Raw genomic sequence first — 26,002 nt, 5'->3', positions numbered from 1 at the left:
TGATACTGTATCTAGTCTCATATCACAATATCAATATAAAATCGATATATTTGTCTAGTGGTCAAAATATTAAGAGCTGCCACATTCAATCATACTTCATATTGGGATTCAACTAAAATGAGCATGCTTTGATGACTGGTTATAGGTTTAGACATGAGGAGTGATGATTGGTTAGCTTAATATCAGGGTAAGAAAAAAGTCCACAATGGAAATAAGCCTTTTGATTGATTGATTGATTATTGATTGATTCACTTTATTCATGGATATAGAGACAATAAAAGATCCAAGGGATAGCATGTAAAAGTGTAAACACCTATTGGGTGATTATCGGAAAACTTGCCATTTTATGTATCTGGAACAACATTCCTCTGTAAATCTGAATAAACAACAAATAAGCAATAAAATATTTTATAATTTACTTCCCCAGATATGTCTCTTAATTTTTATTTATTTTATTTATTTAACCTTTATTTATACAGGGTGTGCCCTTGAGAGCATGCTCTTAATAAAAACAAATGAATGATTTCTTCATTTTGTTTTTAAAGAGTTTTAAACACTTTTTTGTATGAAGCATCTTGCAAAAAATGAGAAAGTGACCTGTATCTCAGTCTGATCCTTCTACTTTGGCTAGCTATTAAGGCCAAAAAACATCAAACTATCATAAAAAAAACATATTATAAAAAATATTACATTATTACTCATGAATTAGTTTTATTCTTAATATGTGTAAAATGATGAGAAAAAGAACAATATAGTCTTGTATCCATGTTGTCGTCAAGCCTGTTACTTTTAACGAAAACACCCCTTCAGACATAATGGACCGTTCCAAAAGTTGTAGCATTTCCAGGAAGTGACATCACCTGCCTTTTCTAAAGATGATGGTGGAAAGATAAGTAAGTGACATCTGCTTTTAATTAATTTTCTTCAAGTTTTGTAATGTCTGACAGAGGGGGACGAGCACGCTGTGTCAGCCCTGTTACCAGAAAAGCATACATTAAAAAGTTATTTGTTTGGAATTTTAAATGTAGATATATAAGATAATTTCGGCCTCTCATGAATGCACACCATGTGGTATTAGCACCTTTACCAGATGGCTAGTAATGGCTGGCAACGACATTTTTCTGTCAGTTTCATCCCTAAATATTATGGTTTTCTATTTATTAAACTGTTAGGTAGGCTAAAGTGTGTTGATGTTACTGACTATAGGTCTACTAATCTATATTAATACACTATCAGTGCATTGGCTTTTAGAAATGTGCTTTGTAAATCAAATTAATTATTATTTTTAATTGTAGGAAGGTTACTGTTAACGATAGATTGATTTATGTATTTGTGTTTTATTATTTTATTAGGATGCCCCTTTCTGCAGCTGACAAACAGCGGCAATACAGAGAACGCAGAGATGCTGATCCCGAGAGACGAGAAGACTATTTAGGAAAAGAGAGGGCAAAATGGAGAAAGGACAGAGACACGGGAAAAAGGCTGTCCGTTAGTGAACTAGTGACAGAGAAAGGAGAGCCAAGCGGCGGAAATGGGGAGCAGCACAAGTGAAATGCAGAACAGCCAAAGCAGCAAGTGCAGCAGCCATAGATCAGTGCATGATGCCACCTATAAGTCCAGATCCAGAACAAAATCCAGGGCATGATGAAGAGCCTGATCCAAGCCCCAATCCAGGGCCCTCAAGGCAACGTGAACCAGGTCAAAGAGGGAGAGAAAGAAGCTTCACCATGACCTGGAGAAATTGAAGCAAAGACTGGAAAAAGAATAAGTACAAAACCAGGTTCTTCCGCCTAAAGAATAAAAAGGCATCCCCATCTTCTTAAGTCAAGCATCAACTGAGCACCCCCTGCTGGATGGTCACAAGTACGGAAAACCCTCAAATTCCATTCTGCACTGTTGAGGGACTTAAAAAGCAAATATAAAGCTTAATCTGATGAACGAGAGAGGCACATTATCTCCCAAATAGTAGATAAATGTTATTTCTGTGTCATGCACCATATTCATGGTGCCCAACCTACCTGGGCTTACAAGACACAAATCATTCAAGTTCAACAAACAAGCTACAAAAAGCTCAAAACATAAACAAGACAAGACAAGACAGAGTTGTATATTCAGATGAACAACTTCTCCATTCTGAGTTTCCAAGCACTCCCAATAAACCTGGCCAAACTGAAGACTTCATCTCTGAATAACCATTCCAACTTAGCATCATCTCCTGACCAAAATAGTCTAGGTTTCTTATTTTGCATTAATTGAAATAGAGACAATCTTGGTTCCTCATATAGCCTTGTTTATATTTTGAGCTTTTTGTAGCAAATTAATTTAATCAATTTTGGCATAAGGCTACATAACAAAATGTGGGGAAAGTGAAGCGCTATGAATACTTTCTGAATGCACTATATCATGATCTATTGGGAGAAACCAAGCAATTCTGTGTAAAATCAGACATTGTGCTACATCTTGTCGAGTCACATCATTTTAAAACTGAGATCAACCAAATAATAGTTTAGTGACTTTATTCAACCAATATAAAATGACATGAATAAACGTGATTTTTTCTAAAACATACCTTACATTAAGTTACAACATATCAAACCATTGGTATATTGGTACAACATATCAAACCATTTTAACTCTATGTAACATGTGAACATCATTAGTAAAGCTAACAGATACTGTAACTGAAATATACTACAGGATATACTATTATGAAATTCAATATTAAACATAATTGTCTAATGACATCTGTATAACAATTTTTAAGCGTGACTGCTTAACTAATGTTCATGGTGAATTTGACAATTATTCAAAACAAAGAAAAATGCTTTTCTACAGTTATCTGGAGGTGTCAAGTAATCTGCTTCTAGAATTGTAAGCCAGCAGTCCAGCATCTAACCCAGGCTAGATGTGTTTGGCCATGAAATAGGCACCCATGTTAGACAACGACCTCTGTTTCGAGATACCTCATCAAGTGCTCATCGAGTGCTCAAGTGAATCATCTCCCAAGCAAAGTCTAGGATTTCTAGCCTAGGATTTCTAGTAGTTTAAAGGTGATTCAGGAAGACTCGCTCACTGTTGGTAGCTCTCAACACAGGCTCTCACAGGTTCTTCTGTTGGTAGCACGACGTAGCTACCACTACCAGTTACGTAGCATAAGGTAATGTAGCACATAGGTTCTTCACCCAACACAGGCTCTCACAGGTTCTTCACCCAACACAGGCTCTCACAGGTTCTGACCTGACGAACAACCTGTGAGGGCTCGAAACCAAATTTTTTATGTAAAATGAATCCGAAAAATATTGGGAGCTACCAACAGTGTTGCGAGTCTTCCTGAATCTCATGAGGTAACTATTTTGACTCAGCACCTGGAAAATAGATGTGCGTGTGTATACTTTGACTTCAGTAGTTTAAAGGTCCTATTATATAATGTTCATCATTTTAATAATAATAATTAATAATATTCGACACTTGCAAGTGTTTTGTCGAGGTCCATTCAAAGCCGTGTGTGTTGTCATGTACCTAAAAACACTCTCAATCCATTTTGACACATTCGTTTTCCAGCATCTCTCCGAGCCTTACCAAGAGCAGGCTCATCAATATTAATGACCCCTCTGTTCTGATTGGCTAGCTGTTTCAAGAGTGAAATGTGAGACACCACAGCCTGGCTGCTACAGGCAGGGAAATCTCTGTGGCATTAAACAATGACAACCGCTCAACTGCCTTGAAAAAAGAAAAAACTTTGTTAAGTCTGTTATTTTTTACAAAAACTATAGAGGCAAAGTGGAACGTCACTTCCCGCTTCAGCACTGTACCAGAGATTTTCATCCGCCATTTATTTTCCCATAGACATTTCGTGAAATAAAATAAATTATAAAAATAGTTTTACTTGTTCAAACCAAACGGTACGGATATATTTAGAAACAGGAGAAATCGCATAACATTTCACTCTACTAAAAACTAGACTAAAACTAAAACAAAGAAAATATTTTCTTTTAGGCCGTTTTGGTCTGAGTGAAATGTTATGCGATTTCTCCTGTTTCTAAATATATCTGTACCGTTTGGTTTGAACAAGTAAAACTCATTATAAGCATTTTACGAAATGTCTACGGGAAAATAAATTGTGGAAGAAAATCTCTGGTACAGTGCTGAAGCAGGAAGTGACGTTCACTTTGCCTCTCTATAATGAGTGAAGCTTTGTGATGCCACAAAGTTCCGGAAGTCCAAACGGCTCGTTTAAGAGGCTGGCTTTTCCTAATGTGGATTGTGCAGATTTAGTTGGACACCAGGAAGCGTTTTCATACTTTCACCATGTTTAGAGAGATCATTGAACTCCTTATAACCACCACAGAGGCAAGGGGAGTCCTGTGTGTATTAGCGTGTGTTTGTCTCTGGGCATCAGAGGTGGCTGGCGGCGAGGATCTTGTCTCGGTTTTCCTCGTACTGGTGAAGCATTTTCTGGAGGTCGTGGTCGGCAGGGATCACCTGGACAGAGAAAGGCGCCTCAAATAAATGACTGTGACCCTCCCTAGTACATGCAGCAAAGAAAAGTCAGCTAATTTAGTTGGAAGTTTGTCCCTGGATCTGATTGGTGACTTACTAAGACTGGAGCAGGAAGAGGGAAGGAGGTCTGCTTGATCAGCCAATCCTCATATAGTTGGTGTATGGACTCCAGATACTCCTGACAGAACACAAACAGGACGCAGGTAGGAATCATTGAGCAAAGGATTGAAATGGATTAATAGCCTGGACCAAATGTAAACGAATTGGTCAGATTTGCATCAGAGCAACACAATTTAACTGGTATCTATGGAATGAATATGATAGTGCTGAGGAAAACAATGTGTTCAGATCACCATGTAATGACAACTGAATGATATTGAGCAAACAAATACTATGATATCATTTTACCATCTATGACAATCTGGCATATGGGAAAATGTCATTCATCGCTGTTCTCTTAAAACAGCAATTTAATCATTGACAGTTTATGTCTATTCCATGTTAAGTTATCCTTTATTTATCCCCATGGGGAAATTCATCCTCTGCATTTGACCCATCCTCTACAAGGAGCCTTCCTAGAACTAGGAGCAGTGGGCAGCCACTGTGCAGCGCCCGGGGACCAACTCCACTTCTTTTGCCAGTACCTTGGTCAGGGGCACTGACAGGAGTATTAACCCTAACATACATGTCTTTAGGTGGTGGGAGTGTAATGGCAGAAAACTGCAAATAAATTTCACTCACAGGAGGAAACCGGAGCACCCACACGAACACGGGGAGAACATGCAAACTCCACACAGAAAGGACCTGGGACGGACCGGGGTTCGAACCCGGGACCTTCTTGCTGTGAGGCAACAGTGCTAACCACTGAGCCACCGTGCCGTCATTCTGACCTAACAGCACATGTGTGGATTCCAAGTCTTACCAGAGGAATGACCTTCTCCTCCTCTCTGCATCTCTGCTTCAGCCTCTCATAGCAGGTCTGAGGAGATGTCTGCAGGTAGACTGGAGCCAGAGAGAAAGAGAGAACATATGCAATATATCAAAAAGGAGAGGAAAATTACAGCACATACTGTATATACCAGTGGTTTAAAAAAAAAAACCGGACCCGGAAAAAAACCCCCAGACTTTTGAGGAAAATTTAAAAAAATCTTTTGCAAAAGCTTCATAGTTCTTTCTTTATTCCTTTCTTTATTCAGATCCCCATTAGCTTCCACAACAGTGGTTGCTAGTCCAAGAAAATATGTTATGCTTTAAATCTAAAATGGTTCATGGATTACATTCTAATCTAACAAACCTATCAATTTAAAAGTCAAGCACATTACCGTGGAAACAATTAAGCTTAGCTCAAAATCACAAATCAGAATGAGGGGGTCCCCAGTATATTTTCTATCTTGTAAGGGGTCCTTGGCTGAAAAGCATTTGAGAACCTCTGGTATATACTATATACTGTATATGCAGGATGGATATCTGCAAAAATGTGCCATAAAAATAAAAAACAAGTTTATCATTATCATCAAGTGATTCAGCTTCTCACCAATCAGATCGACAGGAACGGATATGTTCGCTGTGATCCAATCAAACCACTCGGTGAGAACGGCATGGTCCACCTCTGGCATCTTCCCACTGAAAAACAATGAACAAGAGAAGAGTAAACACCTCCTTCTCCATCAATGATGCAGTCCCCCTCTGAGCTAGGGTTGCCAATATATCGGCAATCATATCGGTATCGGCCGATGTTAGTCATTTTTTAACATATCGGTCATATCGGTATCGGTCAGATGTTGCAATGTTAATATCGGTTATCATTATCAGCCAAATTCTTCACATTGATATGAAATAATGCAGTAAATCTATGATGTATGGGCTTTTCCAAAGGCTTTGCAAATAAAGAAATGCATAACTTTTTCAAATTCAGTGTTAACATGTGTTTTTCAGTATGTACAAAATGTGATGATCATAAAAATGTGGTTTTATACAGATCATATCGACATCGGTAAATATCGGTTATTGGCCATAACAGCAATGTTAATATCGGTTATCGGCATCGGCCAAAATTTTCATATCGGTGCATCCCTAGTTGCCAACCGTCCCTTAAAATACGGAATCGTCCCGTATTTGTAAACAAAAAGACGTGTTCCGTATTGAACTGATACGGGACGCACTTTGTCCCGTATTCGAGAGACACTGCAGTACAAAACTATTTGTATGAGCGAGTAAACTCTCCGAGTGAGCGAGTCTCCACTCAGTCCGCTGGTACTGGTACCGGTAGCGCTGCCCCTCCCCTGGCCAATAGCCGGTGTCATCTTACAGCAGCCTGAGCGAGAGTCTGTGGACAGTGCGCAGGACACAGGGAGCACTCAAAGTTCCTCACTCACCAGGCATCACAAATACATTTGTTTTTTCACATTGTCAATATATTTAGATGTGATAATAAAGGCTTCGACAGCCTGGTTTAGGTACCTTGAAAGTGCTTGAATTTGACTCTTAAAAGCTGTACAAACCCTGCTTACAACAGTAGGCTATTGTTGCAGGTGTAAGACTTGTTATAGGCTACAGTAATCAGAGATATCCTCAGTCTAAATCCATACTTTTAAATAGGCTAATTGTCCTTTTATTCAGAAGATTTCATCTGAAATCTAAAATGTTTTTGCACTAATGATGTAAACTCTTGCAGGTCTGTTCTATTCAAAAGAATAGCTATGTAAAATTGCTGTTTGCACTGTTGAAAGAAATTTCTTTAACGAGTAGGCTACATGCCAATGTGAAGATGAATTATATCAAAATGTCATTAGCACTACTGTTTGTTGTTTTTCTTAAAATGTTGAAATTTATCCATAGCGCAAAAACCCCCGCAAAAACGGATCAAAACCAGGTTTGTGTGTTTGCTTGTACTAATGGGTAAATGGTTGAAGCCGATGCCAGTACAGTTAGCCCCCCGCCAGACCGGGACCGCCCCCGTTCCTTATTTCCATTTCAAGAAGTTGGCAACCCTACTCTGAGCCAATAAATACAAATTAAGCCCCCTCATTTGTAATGAATGCCTGCACTCTCTAACCTTGCTTGCAAGATGGATAACCTCGCGAGATCAAAAGAGATTATCTCGACGTAATCCATCTTGTCATGCACAGGCAGTTAAGATGATTGGCCGAACCATGGCCCGACGAATCAGCGGCAGCCTTAGGCGGGCTCAGGCTCGTCTGGGCAAGTAGTGGGTACATGGTCTTTGTAGTTCTTTTCACTCGTCAACATGGCTGCGCCGCGGAAGTGACAGGCAGTCTGAATGAAATTGAATGTAACGTTCCCAATTCTATGTATTAAATTCTAAAAAATTAACAGCAACATTTGGGAAGGCTAAGCCACACAACTAGTTCGTTATAATCTAACTTCATGCTTCGAAGGTGACTTTTACGACGGTGAGGACTCAATCAATGAATACCACGGAGATCAGGCACAGGCACCTTCGGCGATCTGATTGGTTGAAGTTAACACCCACCAGCGGTGATAGACAGATGGGTCATCCAATCACCTGCCAAGTAGCTTGGAAAAAGTGCCCGCCTCCGTCAGCGGGTCTGGTTACTGCATTCCCAGATCGACTGGTTTAGTGAAACGTATGTGGAGCTATACCGTCCATCTGGCAGCATCAGGTTATGCACTCTCCCCCAGTCCAATCAAAATTGGAATTTAGAACATGCTGCAAGACAGCGGTGAGAAGCATCACTCCCCCTCAAGTCGCATGAGAATCTAATCAGCGGTGTCGGATGTCGGAAACGCTATAAGCAGACAGCCAAGGCAAGAGAGGGAATGGAATGCACAGTGAAACCACCTCGGAGGCAAGATATAACATACTTGGCTGCAGCCGCATATAATATAACGACACACAACCACACAACTCACCTCCTCTCTCTCTGGGAAATTGGTCACGATGTTCTTTGTGATTTTCACGAAGTCATACATCAAGGACAGGCTGATAAAAATAGCGGGGACACGTTCATTCATTTCAATCAAGCGAAAACCAAAACAAGGAAGTCAAGCACATGTGCCGTCTATATAGCCAATCAGACTTGTGCGATACTATTAGGTAGTCAGCGACACTAGACATTTCACTAGGTAGCAGACACTGCTGCTCGCCGACACGTGAAAGTGTCGACTCAAGTCCTCATTTCTGTCGGCGACCGTTTCAAAAGTGTCGGCAGACAAAGCATAAATTGGGCTTAACATTTCATCAGTTTGCTGGGGGCCCCCTAGAATGCCCTCAAGGAGCCCCAGTGGGCCCCGGACCCCACGTTGAGAACCGCTGATCACAGTACCTTCTGAAGAGATTCTCCACAAAGATGTACTTGGCGCTGAAGATAGACCTCTCCATCATCCTGACAGGAGCTGCCTGGAACCGAGCAGAGTCACAGCAATACTGTTAGCATCATCATTACTCTTGTAGGATTAAGGCCCAGACACATCTATGATAACTACAAAGATAACTAGTTTACAGTATATAGTGGGAACCTACTGTACAGTACATTCCATTTACTTTTGCATGCCAGGTGAAAATGGTCAAATTTCAAAACAATCCATTCAAAATATCGTCCATCGACAGCTTCAAACCAAAAACACTAGTAATGGCATTAAAACACCCATATCAGCATTGTCGATTGTGTTTCTGAGTACACTTACTACGGTTGATAGATGTCTATCCAGCATGGTGAGTTGTATGTAAGTCTGCAGAGTGATGCCCCAACGTAAAGGATCCTGGTACATCAGAGCCTGCAATAGTACAAAGAGACAGAAAACAAGCACACCTCCCACGTTACACCTACTGTATAGCAAATAACTGAGATAGAAAACCAACACACCTACTCAGTTTGGAGATAAAAAAAGATGAGTTATGGACTGCGGAGGTAACACTGACCCACCATGGCTCTTTGACTTGACATAAGTTGGAGCATTTTCATGAGCTTAATATTGTTTTTCTCTCCGGGTTCCATTCCTGTTGGGCTGAAAACCATCGAATGTCCGAAATGTGTGAAACGAGTTGGTAAAAGTCCCCGATATTCTTTCAACTCTGCAGAGAATTGATCAAATTCCTTGACTTTCCCTGTCCGACAGGTGAATACATCTCTCAAAATCCCATGATATTCCAGGATTTCAATGACCAGTGGGAACCTTGCCTGACGTAAAAAAACGGAGTGGGCTAGGACCTGCAGAACTGCACCAAAGCCAAAAGTTCTGACCATGGGTTGCATTAATTTGCATCACCAACTGAATTTCAACTGTGTGGGCTTATTTTATCCGAAATGGCAAAAAAATAGTAACGTTGTGTGGTTGCATAGTGGCGATATTTTACAAAAACGAGGTGAATGTCAATTCACTCGTACCGTATGGGCTTATTTTAGCTGAAATTACAAAAAAAATAGTATGTGGTTGCATAGCGGCAGCTTTTGTTTTGAAGGCTAAACGTCCAAACCGGAACTCTTATTATTTGGTCATGAACGGAGCTTTAGCGGTCTCTCTCTTTCAAGATTCAAGATATTGTCACTCCGTTGTACAATTATGCACGTGTGAAATTATTGTGCTGGGGGGCTCCATTACAAGACATAGGTAGGTACAAAGTCACAACAATTATGATGATTGTGTGAACAAACAAATGTGAACACAATCTATGATGGGATGATAAAATGCTGTCAATATGGCCATGTGCCATACCAGAGGGTTGTGTCCACGGACGTTCCTCCATTTAGAAACCGGTTCTGTTAGGACCTGCCAACACACAAACACAAAGGAGAAATTAATGAATGTTGCAAACGTTTGTTTTCATCTCACTCATACTTGTTCTTTGTTATAATGCAAAGAACCCATACATGGTATGGGTTCTAATGCAAAGAACCCATACATGGTATGGGTTCTCAAGCCGAGTCATGTCATGCTCATGTCGAGTCAATCATAATAGACTGTTAAACATTATCTATGTTTAATTCAAGGAAAATGACACTGGTGTGTGGAAATGAACGGAGCTTTTCCCCCGTGATGGGGGAAATGTATTTCATGCAGTGTCTCTATCACTCCACATTTCACTGACTTCAGTATTCGACTTAGGGAGACATTCAAGTGCTCACTTCTTGGTGGGAAAGTCATAATCCAATAAACCCCCCCAGTGCATGAATACATAATGCTGCACACAAGAGGACCAATCAGCATGTCTGTAAACAATTACAGATTGGCTCTACTTCCGGATGCAATTGTGATTCATTTTAAACCGCAGTTCATGGTGAAACCATCACCCTCTTTGAACTCTAACGACTCCTTCATACTTTAAAGTGTAACTTACCCCCAAAACACTTTTTTTCAGCTTTTAACCAATATATATGACTTTGGGGGTGGTGTGTGAAGAATTCTGGTCACAATTTCCACATTTGAGACCAAACTGTTACCATTGTGCCATTTGTATCATTTTCAGCAGCATAAGTTCCCTCTATGGGTTCAAACCTGCTTTTTTTTTGTGTCAAATGAATGGGAGATTTGGTACATCGTGACGTAACACTGTTTCCATACGGATCACCAGCGTTAGTTTGTTGTTTATAACGTGGCTATATTGATCATTTATCGTTATCGTTCTCTAACTCTGATACATTGAAAATACTGGTCGATGATTTGATTTGACAGTTCTGTGCACTGGCGTTGGCGTTGGCCAATCCTGGCGTGTTCCACCCCCAAATCGATTGTGTTCTGGCGCAAAGCGAGTGGGTTTCAGGACGAAACAGTCTCGAGCCAACAACGTTATTTTAGAGCAGCGCAGTAAATACAATATTCCTGGAATGCGAGTTAACTAAACAGTTACATGTCCTCTGCATTCTACAGCAAATAAAGACATTACAATTTGTTTTATTTTGTCTCTTACATACTTATTGGCCAAGTTATGATGTTTATTCTGCCATGGTACAGAAGGGAGTATAGGCGGCCATCTTGCCTGCAGAGTTTTTCAAATCAAGTAGAATACCGTTTTGCAAGAAATCTGGGGGGGTCAGACCCCCTTAAGCTCGACACTCCATTTAAACTTTAAACCAGTCACCATCTTTAGGACTCTACCACGTACCACCTTACTTCTGCTCTCACTCAGAATGTCAATATATATGTGATGTGTTGTATAGTTTTTGAGATATTACACGTGTTTGGCAGTTTTTCAGCTTTATTTCATACAGTTTCTGCCACAGTGGCACCCCGAAAGTACTTTTTTGTTGTTGTGATGTCGCACTGATTCGTCCTATTCATAGCTTTCAAGGGGCGTTACGTGCTGCCGGGAACGCCCACCTGGCGGTCAAAAAACAAACTTGTTCATTCGCTGCCAGCCAAGTCGACTAGGTTCTCACGCAGTGTTTGTTCAGCCGTTTGTACACACGTCTTTGCGGCCAACATTTCCTCAAAGGTAAGCTCAAGTAACGTTACAATAATGATTAAAATACCACGTTAACGTTACTTGAGCTTACCTTTGATGAAATGTTGGCCGCAAAGACGTGTGTACTTTGATGGTAGCCATTTGCCCTCCCCAGCGACTGAACCACGTCTAATCGCACAAATCCACAACCTCCTCCTGTCTGAGTTTTCTTTCTCCGACGGCATTCTGTAAAAGCACAAGCCAGGCGTGTCTCCTCGTCGGTTTAGTGCAACCGATAGCACAACAGGTAGGCTATGCGGCACTTTGGCTGAACAAACAGCGTGAGTCGACTCGCAGGCAACGGAATGAACAGGTTGTTTTTTGACCGCCAGGTGGGCGTTCCCGGCAGCACGTAACGCCCCTTGAAAGCTATGAATAGCACAACCTTTTTGTCACAAGGATTTGCCCGTCTTACCTCTATATTACTAGTTTTACTGAAGTACTCCAAACATGTCGTCTTCCCACTGGCGATGTTCCCCTCTATACAGATCTGAAAACAGGAGCAGAAAAATAGACATTAACAGCACTGTCGCTGAAAATCGCCATCATAAATGAATTCTCTCTCTCTCTCTCTCTCTCTCTCTCTCTCTCTCTCTCTCTCTCTCTCTCTCTCTCTCTCTCTCTCTCTCTCTCTCTCTCTCTCTCTCTCTCTCTCTCTCTCTCTCTCTCTCTCTCTCTCTCTCTCTCTCTCGTGTAAGAAGAAGAAATAAATCCCAACCTCAAAACAGAGAGCAGACTTACCACTGCTTTCTTCTCCTCTCCATTTCGCACCAGCTTCCCTTGGAAGGAAGACAACATAGTGAGAAAAGACTTCACTTCCCACAACTCCCAGCGCTGGCCTCACTCGGGTCAGTAAGCTGCAGCAGCAAGGCCAGAGGGACAGAAAAAGGGGTTAACAGGTGCAGAAGCAGGTTCGGGAAGGCTATGGTACAGTTAGGGTTGGGCGATATGCAGAATTTAATATTGCAATGCTGTCCCACCAAAATATCACGATCATATGATATCGCGGTTCATTATATATGGCACCACCACTATGATTATTATTATTATTATTATTATTTTTTTTTTTTTTACTACCTATCAGATTATAGGATGAGGTTTATAAATTTGCACAATTGTGATCTACAATCCAATCAATTAAGGACGCACAATGATATCGGCATGTCATTGGAATCAGCTGATAAAAGCTTTGAAATTAAATATTGGCCCGAAACAAACATGTCTGCCGATATGACAGGCTGGTAAAATGATTATGCCCAACTGTTCAATGTTTGACTAACATTTCTTATTTTGCCCAGTGAATGTGTACAATTTGGGAACACATGGTGTCTATGTCTGCATCTTCCAGTGGGCCATCCCGATAAGAGTGGGCATAATGTGTTAATTCCACTACAGGAGAGACTTGATTTTTTTTTTTAATGGGTGGTTTTTGTTGTTGTTGTTGTTGCACATACCGCTATATCAGTATCAGCAATCGGCCAAAAGAAGTTGCAGATATCGGAAAACTAATACAAACCGCAATCATAATAATCCAATATTGTGTATCCCTACAATCCACAGCTGTCATACCACGGAAAAAATATTGCGATATTCCATATGATGGAATATATTCCATATTATGGAATATAGGCCCAGGCCTAGTAGGTACAGTATTAAAACAACTGCAGGTGTAGAGAGGACAGAGCTGGGATGAGGTAGGAAACAGTGGGAATATTCACAATTCAAGGTCCATCTCATCTAATCCATTCAACAGCCCAGTCCCGGGCCGGTGTCATGCCGAGAGAATTGCACCCCCACCACTTTTGGGACTGTTTTAACTTAAAAACAGGGATGCAAATCTCGGCAGGTACAAACTGCCGAGATTTGCACCCCTCTCCATAAAGCCAGGAGAGACCCCCAGGTCTCGAAGTCCTCTGTACCCGGATTTTAAGCCCCAAAGTCGGCTTCCATGAGCCAGAAGAGAGCCCCAAGCATGGAAGTCACCTCCACGCGGATCTAATGCATCAAAGTCGGTCTCCATGAGCCAGGACAGACCCCCTGGCTTGGAGATCACGTCTACCCAGACAATTATTATGATTTTTAAACAGTTAAGTTTCCATATAAATCATTACAATAATATGCTCCCGGAAGGTGGGGGATGCAATTCTCGGCGGGGGTGCAAACCTCTGCATGACACCTGTCCTAAATGATCACGGACACACTGATGACAGGACAAGACAAGTGGGATGCTTTCATTCCAGAGGTGGAGACTCGAGTCACATGACTTGGACTCGAGTCTTTTTCTTTTTGCATGTTGCCTTTAGGACAGTAGATAAGACAGGAAGGGCAGGGAGGGAGAGAGAGAGAGAGAGAGAGAGAGAGAGAGAGAGAGAGAGAGAGAGAGAGAGAGAGAGAGATTGAGAGAGAGAGAGAGAGAGAGAGAGAGAGAGAGAGAGAGAGAGAGAGTTGATGACATGAAAGGGAGTTGATGACATGAATGTGATAAATACAATTGGCAATGTGAATGCGAAATATCACAAACTTGACAGACTTGTCTGTCTTGATATTGCCCAGATTCCCACAGCACTTGAAGGCAGCGAATTTCCTATTTAGATTGACAAACAATGACAAGTGTTGTGGTGTGATGACACTTGGTAAATGGACCGAAGACAAATCCAAGGTTACTTAAAACGAGCTTCTTACCTAAAAATTCACGTCAGCCTTTTCGCCGGTGACACCGTTTGTTTCTGGTTTGATTGAGCTATTACAAAATAGCACGTGAACGCGAGCTAGTCCCGGATGTTGAACCCTTCAAGTTTCACCAGCACGCGAAGCGACATCCGAAACAGGCTCTGTCTGGACATTTCTCAACCATCGACATATAAATGGTCTCTCTCAACCATGGTCTAAAGTGAACAGTGGCACATTGCTATACTATAGATATATACCAATAGAAACACGTCACTGACCTGGATTGAGCCGCCTGTGTGTGTTGCTGTGTGCTCTTCTTGGGACCAGCCCTCCGCTCCGACACGATGATTTAAACAGTAACGTTACACCACATCCAGCGGTGCCCACAGGAGAGTGAGCAGATATGCGTCGAACAGAACTACACAATAATATCCTCAAACAACTAGCAGCCACTGACAGGGATCGCGGAACCGCCCGGGCCACCCGGGCCGCGGCCCGGGTACTTTTCAGTTCCCAAAAAAAAAAAAAAAAATTTTTTTTTTTTTTTTTTTTTTTTAGATTTTTTTTTTTTTTTTTTTACAATTAAACCTCATTTACTTATTACACTCGACTGGTTGTTTTTCAGATGTGATGTGAATCGAAAGTGAACTAAACAAGTCAGATCCACTATAAATGTTTTTCAGTAGATGCTGTGATGTAGCCACAAGAAAGGTGCAATATTAATGTTTTTCAGGAGATGGCGATGTTGCTAGCTATAGGTTCTAAACAAGAAATGTGGTTCAAATGTTTACAGTAGTTTTCCTTTCTTGCTGCACTACAATGTTACAATGCTGTGAGACAGGCCCGGCGTTGGAGGGGGGCCTGACCGGGCCGGGCCCCCCCATTCCCTAAACTGGCCCCCCCATTCATTTTTTTTTTTTTTTTTTTTGTGTGTGCTAAAAACGTTTTTCCGTTTTTCTGTTTTAAAGTTTAAAACGGAATCTGGCTGTCATTAGGCATTGATTAACTGAATGCTATTGCTAACTGTTACTTTGAACCTCCATTTGCAATGATTCTGGCTGGATATTAATTAACTATTGTAAATTTGTCACAATGAATGCAATTTGTGCACAATGTGTAAATACATTTAATATTAATTGTTTAGGCCTATTTGTAAAGTCACAACACATTAGAGATGTGTGTAGTTCCTCATAGATTTAGCCTCTTTCTTTTGCTCTCAAATGCACCAGTTTGACGAATTTTACTTTAAAATGTACAAAATCTTCTTCCGGGGGAGAATCCCCCCGGACCCCCCTTGGCCCCCCCAAGCTAGGGGCAGGCCCCCTCTGTAATTTGGTTCTGGAGCCGGGCCTGCTGTGAGACGGAGCTAAACACAAAAGATGCAATATTAATAGTTTTTCATGAGATACTCAGTATTTAATATTAATACTAATACTAATAATAGAAAAGGAGAAGATACCGAATAATGACATCACAACAGTATAATCCTAATGTTAATTTAAAATTAAATATTCTTCTAAATATGGATAAAAGTCCAAAAAACAAAATTTTCTTCGGCGCTGCCGAGATTCGGGGGGGACACGCCCCCCCGATGGGGGACACGCCCCCCCGACACGCCCCCCGGCCCCCCCAAGTTCAGATGCGTTCCGCTATCCCTGGCCACTGACATCTCGCAGCAAATGTGTCAAACAAATGAAACAGGAAAGAAACCGGAAACAGACAGGGATTAACATTGGTGTCAAGTCCGAAAAAAATTATCCAAACTTCAAAATAAAGCCATTATCAACGACCATATATTTTAGTAAAATACACAGGCGAAAGGTTTGTCCGTATAACTAACAATTATTCTTAAAACTAAATCAATGTGTAATTTTGTCATTTTGACTCGCGTCAACAGCGTGTAGTCCGTGTACCGCCCTCCCCCCACGCGATATTTTTTTAGGCGTGCAGGATTGTGCTCTTATTTTGAAGGTGAAATCATCATTTTCCGGTCTTAAATTACTGACATAACTTGATCGTGAGCTTGACGCAGACGAGCCGCCCCCCCTCCCCTTCTCTACAAACATTATGGCATGGTACAACACTCATGTAAAACATATTATAGAAGAGGAGACACAAAACTGAAATGAGATGGAGGAGTTCTCTGCAAGTTTAATTTCCTCTATAGAATTTCAAATTTCAAAATCACACTTCTACAGCGCACAAGGCATAATCATGTTTTCATAGGACATGAGATTAATCAACTGTGCAGTACAGTGACAATAACAGACACACTGAAAATACTGTTAATGGCAGTTAAAATACAATGGCAGCATGTTGCTATAAGGCAGTTTCCACAGTCCACAGGCTGATGTGCTGAACAATACATTGAAGTTCAGCTGTATAAACGAAGCACTCTGGTGTCCACATGAGTGTTAAAATTGGCATGTCATCCATAAATAAATAAATAAATAGTGTAAATACAATTGCATTGTGGCATATATGCAGTTTGTTATTCTATACTTCTATCAGCAGGTATAAATTATTTTTTGCATGTCAGTATAAAAAGGTAACATCACATTTTGCATATATATTCGGGGCCCTGAGAACATAAAAGGCTAAGCTGACCGTTTGAAAACATGGAGGAAGGTGTTGCAGAATGACAGTAAAACGATGAGGCGTTATTATCCTGAGTTACAGTTCTATTATTTGTAATGTTGTTGTAATGAATTAATGCAATACAAATTGAAACGCCTCCCTCAAAAACACGGCCAGAGAGGGAGCTGCCTGCTGTTGCATTGAGCACTAAACCACAGAAAGAATGGCAAAACATCAAGTAGTACCATACACATTTATATTAGAAAAGAATCATTATGTAAGATGGACTTGGACCTTCAGAAGACTAGTGGTAGCAGTTGAAGAGGGTCAAATCAACCAAGGACTAAAGGCACATCTATAAATTGGTTTTGCATGACATACAAACAAGATAGAGTCTAATACTCCTTATTCTAATAGTCTAATAAGTCCTTACACTGGTTGCCAGTGTGTCATAGAATAGATTTTAAAATACTGTTACTAGTCTACAAATCACTTAACGGCCTAGGCCCAAAATACATCGCTGAATTGCTCCCACACTATGAACCGTCTAGACCTCTCAGGTCAGCAGGGTCTGGCTTACTAACTGTCCCTAGGATCAAATCAAATCATGGGAAAGCCGCATTCACCCACTATGCTTCTGCTAGCTGGAACAATCTGCCTGAAGACCTCAGATTTGCCCCAACTTTACTTACTTTTAAAAATAGACTAAAGTCTTTTATGTTTACTGTCGCTTTTAACTGCTGACAGATAGATAGAAAATTTGTTTTATTCCTCTGTAAGTTTTTAACTATTTTTGCAACTACTCTGTTGTGATGCTTTTAAATGTCTATTTTATCCTCTTCTTTTATTCTCTTATTTTCTTGTGTCGACCATCTTATGTGAAGCACTTTGAATTGCTGTGACATGTACGGGCAACAGAAGACGCAAGGTACCATAAGAGGGTATGCTTGGCATCCAAACTACAGTATAAAGACAAAGCTGTTATGAAATATCTATTTTAGCCTCTTTTTTTATTTTCTTATGTCATCCATTTTATGTGAAGCACTTTGAACTGCATCTGTGTATGAAATGTGCTATACAAATAAACTTGACTTGACTAATAATGGCCATTGTTGGATGCAATGTAGATGTGGGCAATATGTAGTTCACTCAAGTCATATGAAGATGTAGTTTATGCATGTCGGCGGGAACACTATTCACAATGTCAATATAGCCGCAGTAGCCAGGGGATGGTCTCTCACCGGGGGGACAGCGTGCCCCTTGCCCGGCAGACAGCAAGCACTTCCTGGTGGGGAAGCGCTTGCTGCCTACCTGCCTGGCTGGCTGGCTGCCTCCAGGCTGGAAGCTGTAACACTGGCTCACACTTCAGCCTTTTTTCTGAGGCGCGTGTTGTTGCTAAAGTTTCTGTTTTATGACGTCACGGCGTTGAGTTTTGATCGGTCTACTTTTGCGGGGGACAGACAAGACAAACCCTGTTGTAAACTGCTCGGCCTTCAGGCCATGCCGTAAAATGTCACAGTGATTTGTCGACATAAAGTGTGCGTCGGATAGCAAACGTGAGGTTCTGCTAAGTGACAAAAGGGCAAGGCGGATACGTAGACCCTGAGAAATAGTAGAGTACCAGAGGAATGGGTCCGGACCGGAAGACCTGGATGTTAGAACTTTTATGTGTAAAAGTAGGATTTTTGTTTGGGGATTTTGGTTAAATGCATGAAATAAGGTCTGTGGTGTTCACAAAAGTTTACGAAACAGCGAACTTTGTGTTCAGCAAGATCATCTTCACAAATGAGGAGCACTTTTATGATTTTCGACTTTCAGAAAATGCATAAAAAGTCATAAAGGTTCATCCTCGTTTGTGTAGATTACGTTGATGAACACAAAGTTCGCTGTTGTTTGAATCACTTTTGTGAACCACAAACCTTATTTCATGCATTGAATCGAAATTCCCATTATAAAAACCCCAAGGAAGTTTATGGACTTCTGGGTAAGCCTACAAAAATACATCATCCCTGCAGCACTCTAGATACAGCTCCATCAATAAGAGGGCAGCATGCTGCCAGATGTATTTAGAGGTAGATGGCATCAAACGTTTTGTGTGTCAAATAATACAGACAATGTAAAGGAACATTTCCTCAAACGATACTTTCAATAGACCAAAAGCTTCACCAAACAGGTTTCACATGAAGTTGTACGTACGTGTTGTACGGACACCTCAAAAAGGATACAAAGTTAGCAAAATGTGGAATGACAGCTTGAGGTATTCACTGATAAGGCAGGGGAGCAGCGTATGCAGGGAGATCACACAGGACGATGGGACACAGCACTATGAGGTCAGCGCAGGAAGCTCTCGCACAAAGGCGCACCTACGAGGGGGAAGGAATCAAAGAGACAGACAGGCAACAGTGTCAAAACAGGACCCCTGTGTGTGAACCAGGCCCGTAGCCATCGGCGTCGTCAGCCCTGGGCTTCCGGGGCTACAGCCCCGGATGTTTTTTTCCTAGCCCCGGAAGTTACGAAATATCCCAATTAATTTTAGTTTGACTGCCTCCCTGCAACAGCCTCTCAGTCATATATATATATATATATATATATTTGTCATGAATCAATGCCATTGGTCACCCTTCACGTCTCTGTGTGGGTTTTACCAAATGCAACCAATGGAAAAGCATTAAAACGAGCTTGTGAGTAAATCTCGTAACGCCATTCGCCCTCCGTCTGTACCCCCCCACGCAGGACACTAAACCCGGAAAAGACACACGGCAGACGTGCTGTGTATTTCTGATAGCGTTTTCTTTAATCCTGGCTTCCTCTGACGTGAATAGATCAATAAAATGTTTTCCAGTTATTCCTAGGCTGCAAACTTGTTTTAACATGCAAATCGGAGTGGTTTCTGACGAGAATAAAGTAACGTTAACGTTACGTTATGTCAGACTGTTCTCATCCCCATGGCAAAGCCTTCGCCTCGGCCATGAGAGGCTGAGGAGCATGGCTGCGCGCGGCCCCGCGGCCCGGAGCTTGCGGCTCGTGCATGTGCATACCAGAGGGGAGGCGGCCATCAGCGCCTGACTGGCCGGGAGAGAGTGCTTCCAAGTCGGACTGATAATATAAACAACATCATTTGAGCTTATCCAGGTAAGATATTAATAAGGTAATGACACATTCAGCGGGAAACTAACTATAATTAAGACATGTGCCAACTTTGACAACATTTGGTTCAGTATTTTAAGAGCAAACGGGTTTTTTTTACTTCCTGAAAAGTTGCTGTTTTGGAGATTCGAGGTCCTGTCGTGACAGCGACGATATGTATATACATACATACATATATATATATATATATATCCCTAAAGTATCATGATGGCACTATAGGATACAATTTGCAAGAACCCTTCATATTAAAGGTGAGAAACAGCTGACATCACTAAAAGCATGAACAGCAGCACTATCGGCGGTATATATGTTGCACTAGTAGGGCATCATTGTGTCATTGGCACCTACCTCGATAGTGTAAGTGACCTCGATGAGGGTGAAGTTAGAGATGGTGAGCGGGACATCACCGGGGACAGCGAGCGTCATCTCTGTGAACACGTTGGAGGTGTGAGGGCTGACCTGCAGGCCCGTCTCCCACGCAAACTTCATGATACTCTGTGTGACGGCTGCCCTGTCGAGGGCGTAGAACACCTGCTTCTGGACGAGGCGAGCCTTCGGTGTGGCTGTTCGGGACGAAGCGTTGCTGAACTCGCACGTTATTCTGGCCGTTTCACCTACCGGGGAAGGGATGGGGGCACACCGTGTTTGGCTGCGTTTAGTTTAACGCTCCTAAACTCCATGCTTACTCTACCAGTCAAAGGTTTGCACAAGAGTTTTTCTTTTCTTTTTCTTTCCTTTCCCCCCCCCTCCACATTTTAGATAAGTAAATAAGTAGTACTAGTGAGACATCAAAACTATGAAATAACACAGATAGAATTATTATGGAGTGACAAAAGAATTGTTAAAGGAACACTCCCTCGATTTTTGTATCATTACAAAATCATTAGTATATCCAAAAACGGTCAACAGATTTGCAGACAGTTATTGTCTACTCCCGTTCTGTCGCCCCAAAACACACATTCCAACAGCTCCAAAACCACTCACATGTACATGTTGTGACTCGTGTCCTCTCATGAAGCAATCCTAGTAAGTAACTTCAGTTACTCTTGGTTAGTTTGGTTAATCTTTGTTAGTTCTGGATGTGTGGATTTACTTCGAAAATGGCCGTTTCCAGTCATTTTAGATTATGATTTCATCGCGTGTTGAGTACACGAGTCACAACATGTACATGTGAGTGTTTCTGGCGCTGTTGGACTGTGTATTTTGGGCGACTGAATGGCAGTAGGCAGCTGTACCGTTCACTAGCATTGTAGCGCTAAGCTAAGTAGCAGCGAGGGCTGTACCGCTGTTTGTAGGGCACGCACAGTGACGATAAAGGCATCCACATTCTCCATTTACTGTCGGCAATATGGCAAATAGGCGAATCTCCCAAAATGTTGGCGTTTCCCTTTAACCCATTGATACCTGATGCAGCATTTGTGTGTATATCCCTCATTTGTGTGTGTATCCATTTAAGACCTTAAAGGGATACACACACAAATGCTGCATCAGGTATCAATGGGTTAAGATGATGAAAAACATCCAGTAGTAGACTACATTCAATCAGATGTGTCCAAACGTTTCACTCTTAAGCTGTGTTCACACCGAGATATTTATTTTTCTCTCCGCGCTCGATTCAACCCTTTGGAATCGGTATGTCGCTTTGTTTAAATCGCTCATCAACAGGCACAATAATTGACGGACATGTGGGGGCTATAACGTTACGCAATGTCATGATGTTTGTCCACTACGAGCCACCGTAGTTGTTTACAAGCTAAGCCTATCAGCGTGCTCCTAACGCGAGCTCTATACCGGTAGTACAGACTTCACTTCATGTCAGCTGTCAGCCTGTCAATCAGCTGTCAATGCGGTTTGTTGCCACACAATAAACCAGCGGTTTGTTCCAAGCCAGTGTGATCTTTGACTCACTCTCACACGGCAGCCAATCAGCGTTGAACAGCGAGCGACTGATGCCAGTGTAATTTCGCTCGAGTTGGGATATTTCATCTCGGGCGACGAGCGAATTTTCTCCCTATCGCTCTGTCTCTGTCGCTCGGACGCCCAGCGTTTTTTCTCCCGGGCGAATATACGCTCAATCGCTCGTTTGCATTGACTTTGTATGTAAACTCGATGCCAGCGAAAAACTTTAATAGGTCGGTGTGAACGCAGCTTTAGTGTATATCACTAGACAAATGACAAATGTGCAGTGCAGACACACTCACAAACACAGTAAATAAATGGATTCACATTACAGTACCGGGGGTGAAGGCTTTCTTGTCCAGGCGGACGGTCATGGAGATGGAATCTGAGGTGCACCACAGACTGCACAGTGCCATGCTGTTGGAGCCTGCTAGAGGGGCCTGCACAGAAACCACCGAGAGGCACTCAAAGAGAAAGTGACACAGATCTGCAGCGGAACAAGTGGGCAACAGGGAGAAATCTGTGTTTAATTTAACGCATTGATACCTGATGCAGCATTTGCGTGTATATCCCTCAGGCGGTTCGTGGTCTTAAAGGAACACTCCGCCCATTTTCAACCAGCTTTGTATCATTAGAACATCAATAGTATATCAGAAAACTGTAAACTGTTTTGAAGTCTGTCATTTAATTTGACAGTTATTGAGTGTTAAAGTGTGGACCAGTGACGTCACTGGTCCACACTAACTCAAATGAATAACTCATTAACTCAAATCAACTCTCAATAACTGTCAAACATTCTGTCATTCATCTAGTTTGACAGTTATTGAGAGTTGATTTGAGTTAATGAGTTATTCATTTGAGTTAGTGTGGACCAGTGATGTCACTGGTCCACACTTTAACACTCAATAACTGTCAAATTAAATGACAGACTTCAAAACAGTTTACAGTTTTCTGATATACTACTGATGTTCTAATGATACAAAGCTGGTTGAAAATGGGCAGAGTGTTCCTTTAAAGGGATACACACACAAATGCTGCATCGGGTATCAATGGGTTAATCAATTTTTGCCTTATCTTCTTCATCCCTACAGCTGCTCAGGGTACGTCAACATGGACTTGTGAGGATCACTGACCATGTCACCAGTGTGAGTGTGACTACTCAATACCAAGAAGTAATGCTGCTTGATATTTTACTTGATTTGATTATTTAAATGCAATGCATTTTGCCTCTTCTTTTATATGAATTTGATCATTTTATAAGGCTTTTATCATTTGTATCTCTTGTCTGTGCTTTTGCACGTTTTAATTGTAAATCGTTTACAGTATTTCTTGTATTACTCTGTAAAGACCGCTGGGTGAGTATTTGTAACATTTCAACAGCTTATTAGTTGAGAAGAGATTCAGCAAACAGATTCTGTTTGCTTCCACACACCTGCACCTAGTGTCATATGTAGGTATGCATACTGTATACTCATCTGTTCAACAGTTCAATTGTATAATAGGCTTATTATACATATATGTATGTACATATATGGGGTGGCCATTAGATCAGGAGGTAGAGCTGTCGCCTGGGAATCGGAAGGTTCCCGGTTCGAGGCTGGCTCCTCCCGGCAGCGTGCCGAAGCGTCCTTGAGCAAGACACTGAACCCCTAACTGCTCCCGACGAGCAGTTAGCTCCTTGCATGGCTGCAGACGCCGTCGGTGTGTGAATGGGTGAATGTGAGGTATTCATGTAAAAGCGCTTTGGGTAGTCAATAGACTATATAAAATGCGCTCTATAAATACAGTCCATTTACCATTTACCATAGCTTATTATACACATATATGTATGTACATAGTACATAGTACATACGTATGTACATAGTACATACATATATGTGTATAATAAGCTTATTATACACATATATGTATGTACATAGTACATAGTCATTATAACTAATAAGCTGTTGTTACAGATACTGTAGACTCTGCAGGCGGACTATCCAAATAAAGTGTCACCGCACCGCATGGCCTCCATCTATATAATGTGCTATACAAATAATCTATATAACAACAATCTATATAATGTGCTATACAAATAAAAGCTGCCTTGCGATGAGATCCAAAGGCAAAATGAGTCACAACACAGTGGAAGGAGACTGTCACTTACCAGCAGCTCTGGCCGGTTGGCATCCAAGCGGGTTGCGAAGTTCAGTTGGGTCACAAAGTCCTTGGACAGATGCCACGGCCTGTTGATAGCCACAGTCAATAAGTACACGATTTGACCATGAACCCCTCGGAAGGATGATGGGAAGTTTCTGCATGGTTACAGTGATACACACAGACAGAAAATAAGTGAAGGTGGAAGATATGAGTGCTGATAGAAAACAAAAGATCAATCGATCAAGCCCGCCCACCATGGAAACACTTGATACGCACCCTTGGGGGATTTGATGTGTAAATGGATACACATGCGTCCCAGGCGGAAGTTTGATGGCTCCACGTGCTGCTGGGAGAGAGTGAGTGACTGTAACACTGAATGGAGACGATTTGATTGCTTGCAATGTTATCATCATGCACCCGATATCGTGTGGCGTACTGGGGGCAGAGACTGTTGTGCCAAATTCTGCATCCACACCTTTGCGCTGTTATGCCGAAATGCATCTCCATCTTAAGTTTGTTTTCAGACACTTAGGGGTCAAACATGGTTTCATGTTATGGGCTAATTTTGACATGACATCGAGATTTCCATTAACCTGACTGCGCCAGATGGGGGCGGTATTGTTCACAAATTCACAATCCCTAAACAAAATTAATGTGAACCAACCTACATCCATCTGGCAGCGTCAGGTTAGATTTCCATAGCCTGCATCTACTCAGGTCTGTGAAAGTATAGGGGGCCAGGGGGGTACAAATCTCGGCAACTAAATGGCATCTGCCGAATAACAGTGCAAATCTATTTCTCTCTTATTCTAAATGGTTTTATCAGCATATTTGTTGTGCCACTTTGGTTCAAACATATAAGGCCAGTGTGAATATCAGATCAATTAAAACGTGAGATAATTTCTCATCATTGAACACCCACAAAGAAGATTATAATCGTTTTTAAACATATTCTCGGCGGGGGTGCAGAATTCTGCATAACACGTTGCATACCACGGTTTTCTGGCACGATGTCGCTTTTGATTTTGAAGAACTCTAGCTTTTCAGAGTATCGTCGTGTGTGTTTTCGTCTTCCTCCAGTGGAGTCGGACCACTCGACGTGCGCCTTGCCTTTGAGAACCAGCGTTATTGAACTGATATTCGTTGGCTTCGCCAGGTCGAAGGAGATCTGGCCTGTCATCACGTCGCCGCTGGAGAAAGTATTCCTCTCGTTCAAGGCATTGAAATGGATATTGAAGTTCTTGAACCTCTCAAACATCGTTGAACCTCGAGTAAATATTCCAAAACAAACTTGGGAATACCGCTCACGCCGCCCCGGGACCAACCACAAATATGTCTGTCTGTCTGTGTGTGTGTGTGTGTGTGTGTGCATTCTTCTTCTAGCGGTTCATGTGGGGGGAGGTGGGCGGAGTCAAACGTTGTGCCCACGTTGAGCCACTCCCCGATCTGCATACTGCAGTCAGGGCTACTTGGCAGCTGGTGGTCTCTCTGCACTCTGCAGCTTACAAGACTCCACCCCTTTCTTCCCTGTAAACAAAACGAGCGCCCCCTGTTGGCTACAACCATTCATTAGAAAACATGTTTTTTTTTGTTTTTTTGCACAACTAGTCTACACATTATATATTTTTTTCGACATAAACTTGG

At 41.8% G+C, this 26,002-nt stretch overlaps 2 protein-coding genes across 2 annotated transcripts; both read right to left on the bottom strand.

Annotated features, from left to right (window-relative positions):
• Positions 1–4,083: 4,083 nt before the first annotated feature.
• On the bottom strand, positions 4,084–14,898 carry tk2 (thymidine kinase 2). Its single transcript, XM_083658005.1, has 10 exons — positions 14,872–14,898; positions 12,665–12,780; positions 12,339–12,413; positions 10,198–10,251; positions 9,169–9,258; positions 8,808–8,881; positions 6,035–6,123; positions 5,423–5,502; positions 4,598–4,678; positions 4,084–4,482 (listed from the first exon to the last, which is right to left on the bottom strand). Exons 2-10 carry the CDS (start codon positions 12,719–12,721, stop codon positions 4,396–4,398), a joined length of 687 nt encoding a protein of 228 aa, XP_083514131.1. The 5' UTR covers positions 12,722–12,780; positions 14,872–14,898; the 3' UTR covers positions 4,084–4,395.
• A 4,533-nt stretch (positions 14,899–19,431) lies between these two features.
• LOC310796404 (arrestin domain-containing protein 3-like) lies at positions 19,432–25,616 on the bottom strand (the record flags this gene model as incomplete). The annotated part of the gene is made up of 6 exons (XM_083658592.1): positions 19,432–19,533; positions 20,666–20,931; positions 22,554–22,656; positions 24,366–24,513; positions 24,635–24,701; positions 25,352–25,616. 6 exons carry the CDS (start codon positions 25,614–25,616, stop codon positions 19,432–19,434), a joined length of 951 nt encoding a protein of 316 aa, XP_083514718.1.
• Positions 25,617–26,002: the final 386 nt, after the last annotated feature.

Source organism: Poromitra crassiceps (assembly GCF_964638095.1).
Source record: "Poromitra crassiceps genome assembly, chromosome: 22".
Lineage (NCBI taxonomy): Eukaryota > Metazoa > Chordata > Actinopteri > Beryciformes > Melamphaidae > Poromitra > Poromitra crassiceps.
The sequence above is the reverse complement of the archived record's forward strand: the minus strand, read 5'-3'. Positions and strand labels throughout refer to the sequence as shown.

Excerpts from the sequence above, each read along its gene's own strand:
- tk2 (XM_083658005.1), bottom strand. The coding sequence starts at position 12,721 with ATGTTGTCTTCCTTCCAAGGGAAGCTGGTGCGAAATGGAGAGGAGAAG. Across the intron at positions 10,252-12,338 it reads GTAAAACTAGTAATATAGAG|GTCCTAACAGAACCGGTTTC; the intron begins GTAAGACGGGCA and ends GTGTGTTGGCAG. Across the intron at positions 4,679-5,422 it reads AGGAGAAGGTCATTCCTCTG|GAGTATCTGGAGTCCATACA; the intron begins GTAAGACTTGGA and ends GTGTTCTGTCAG.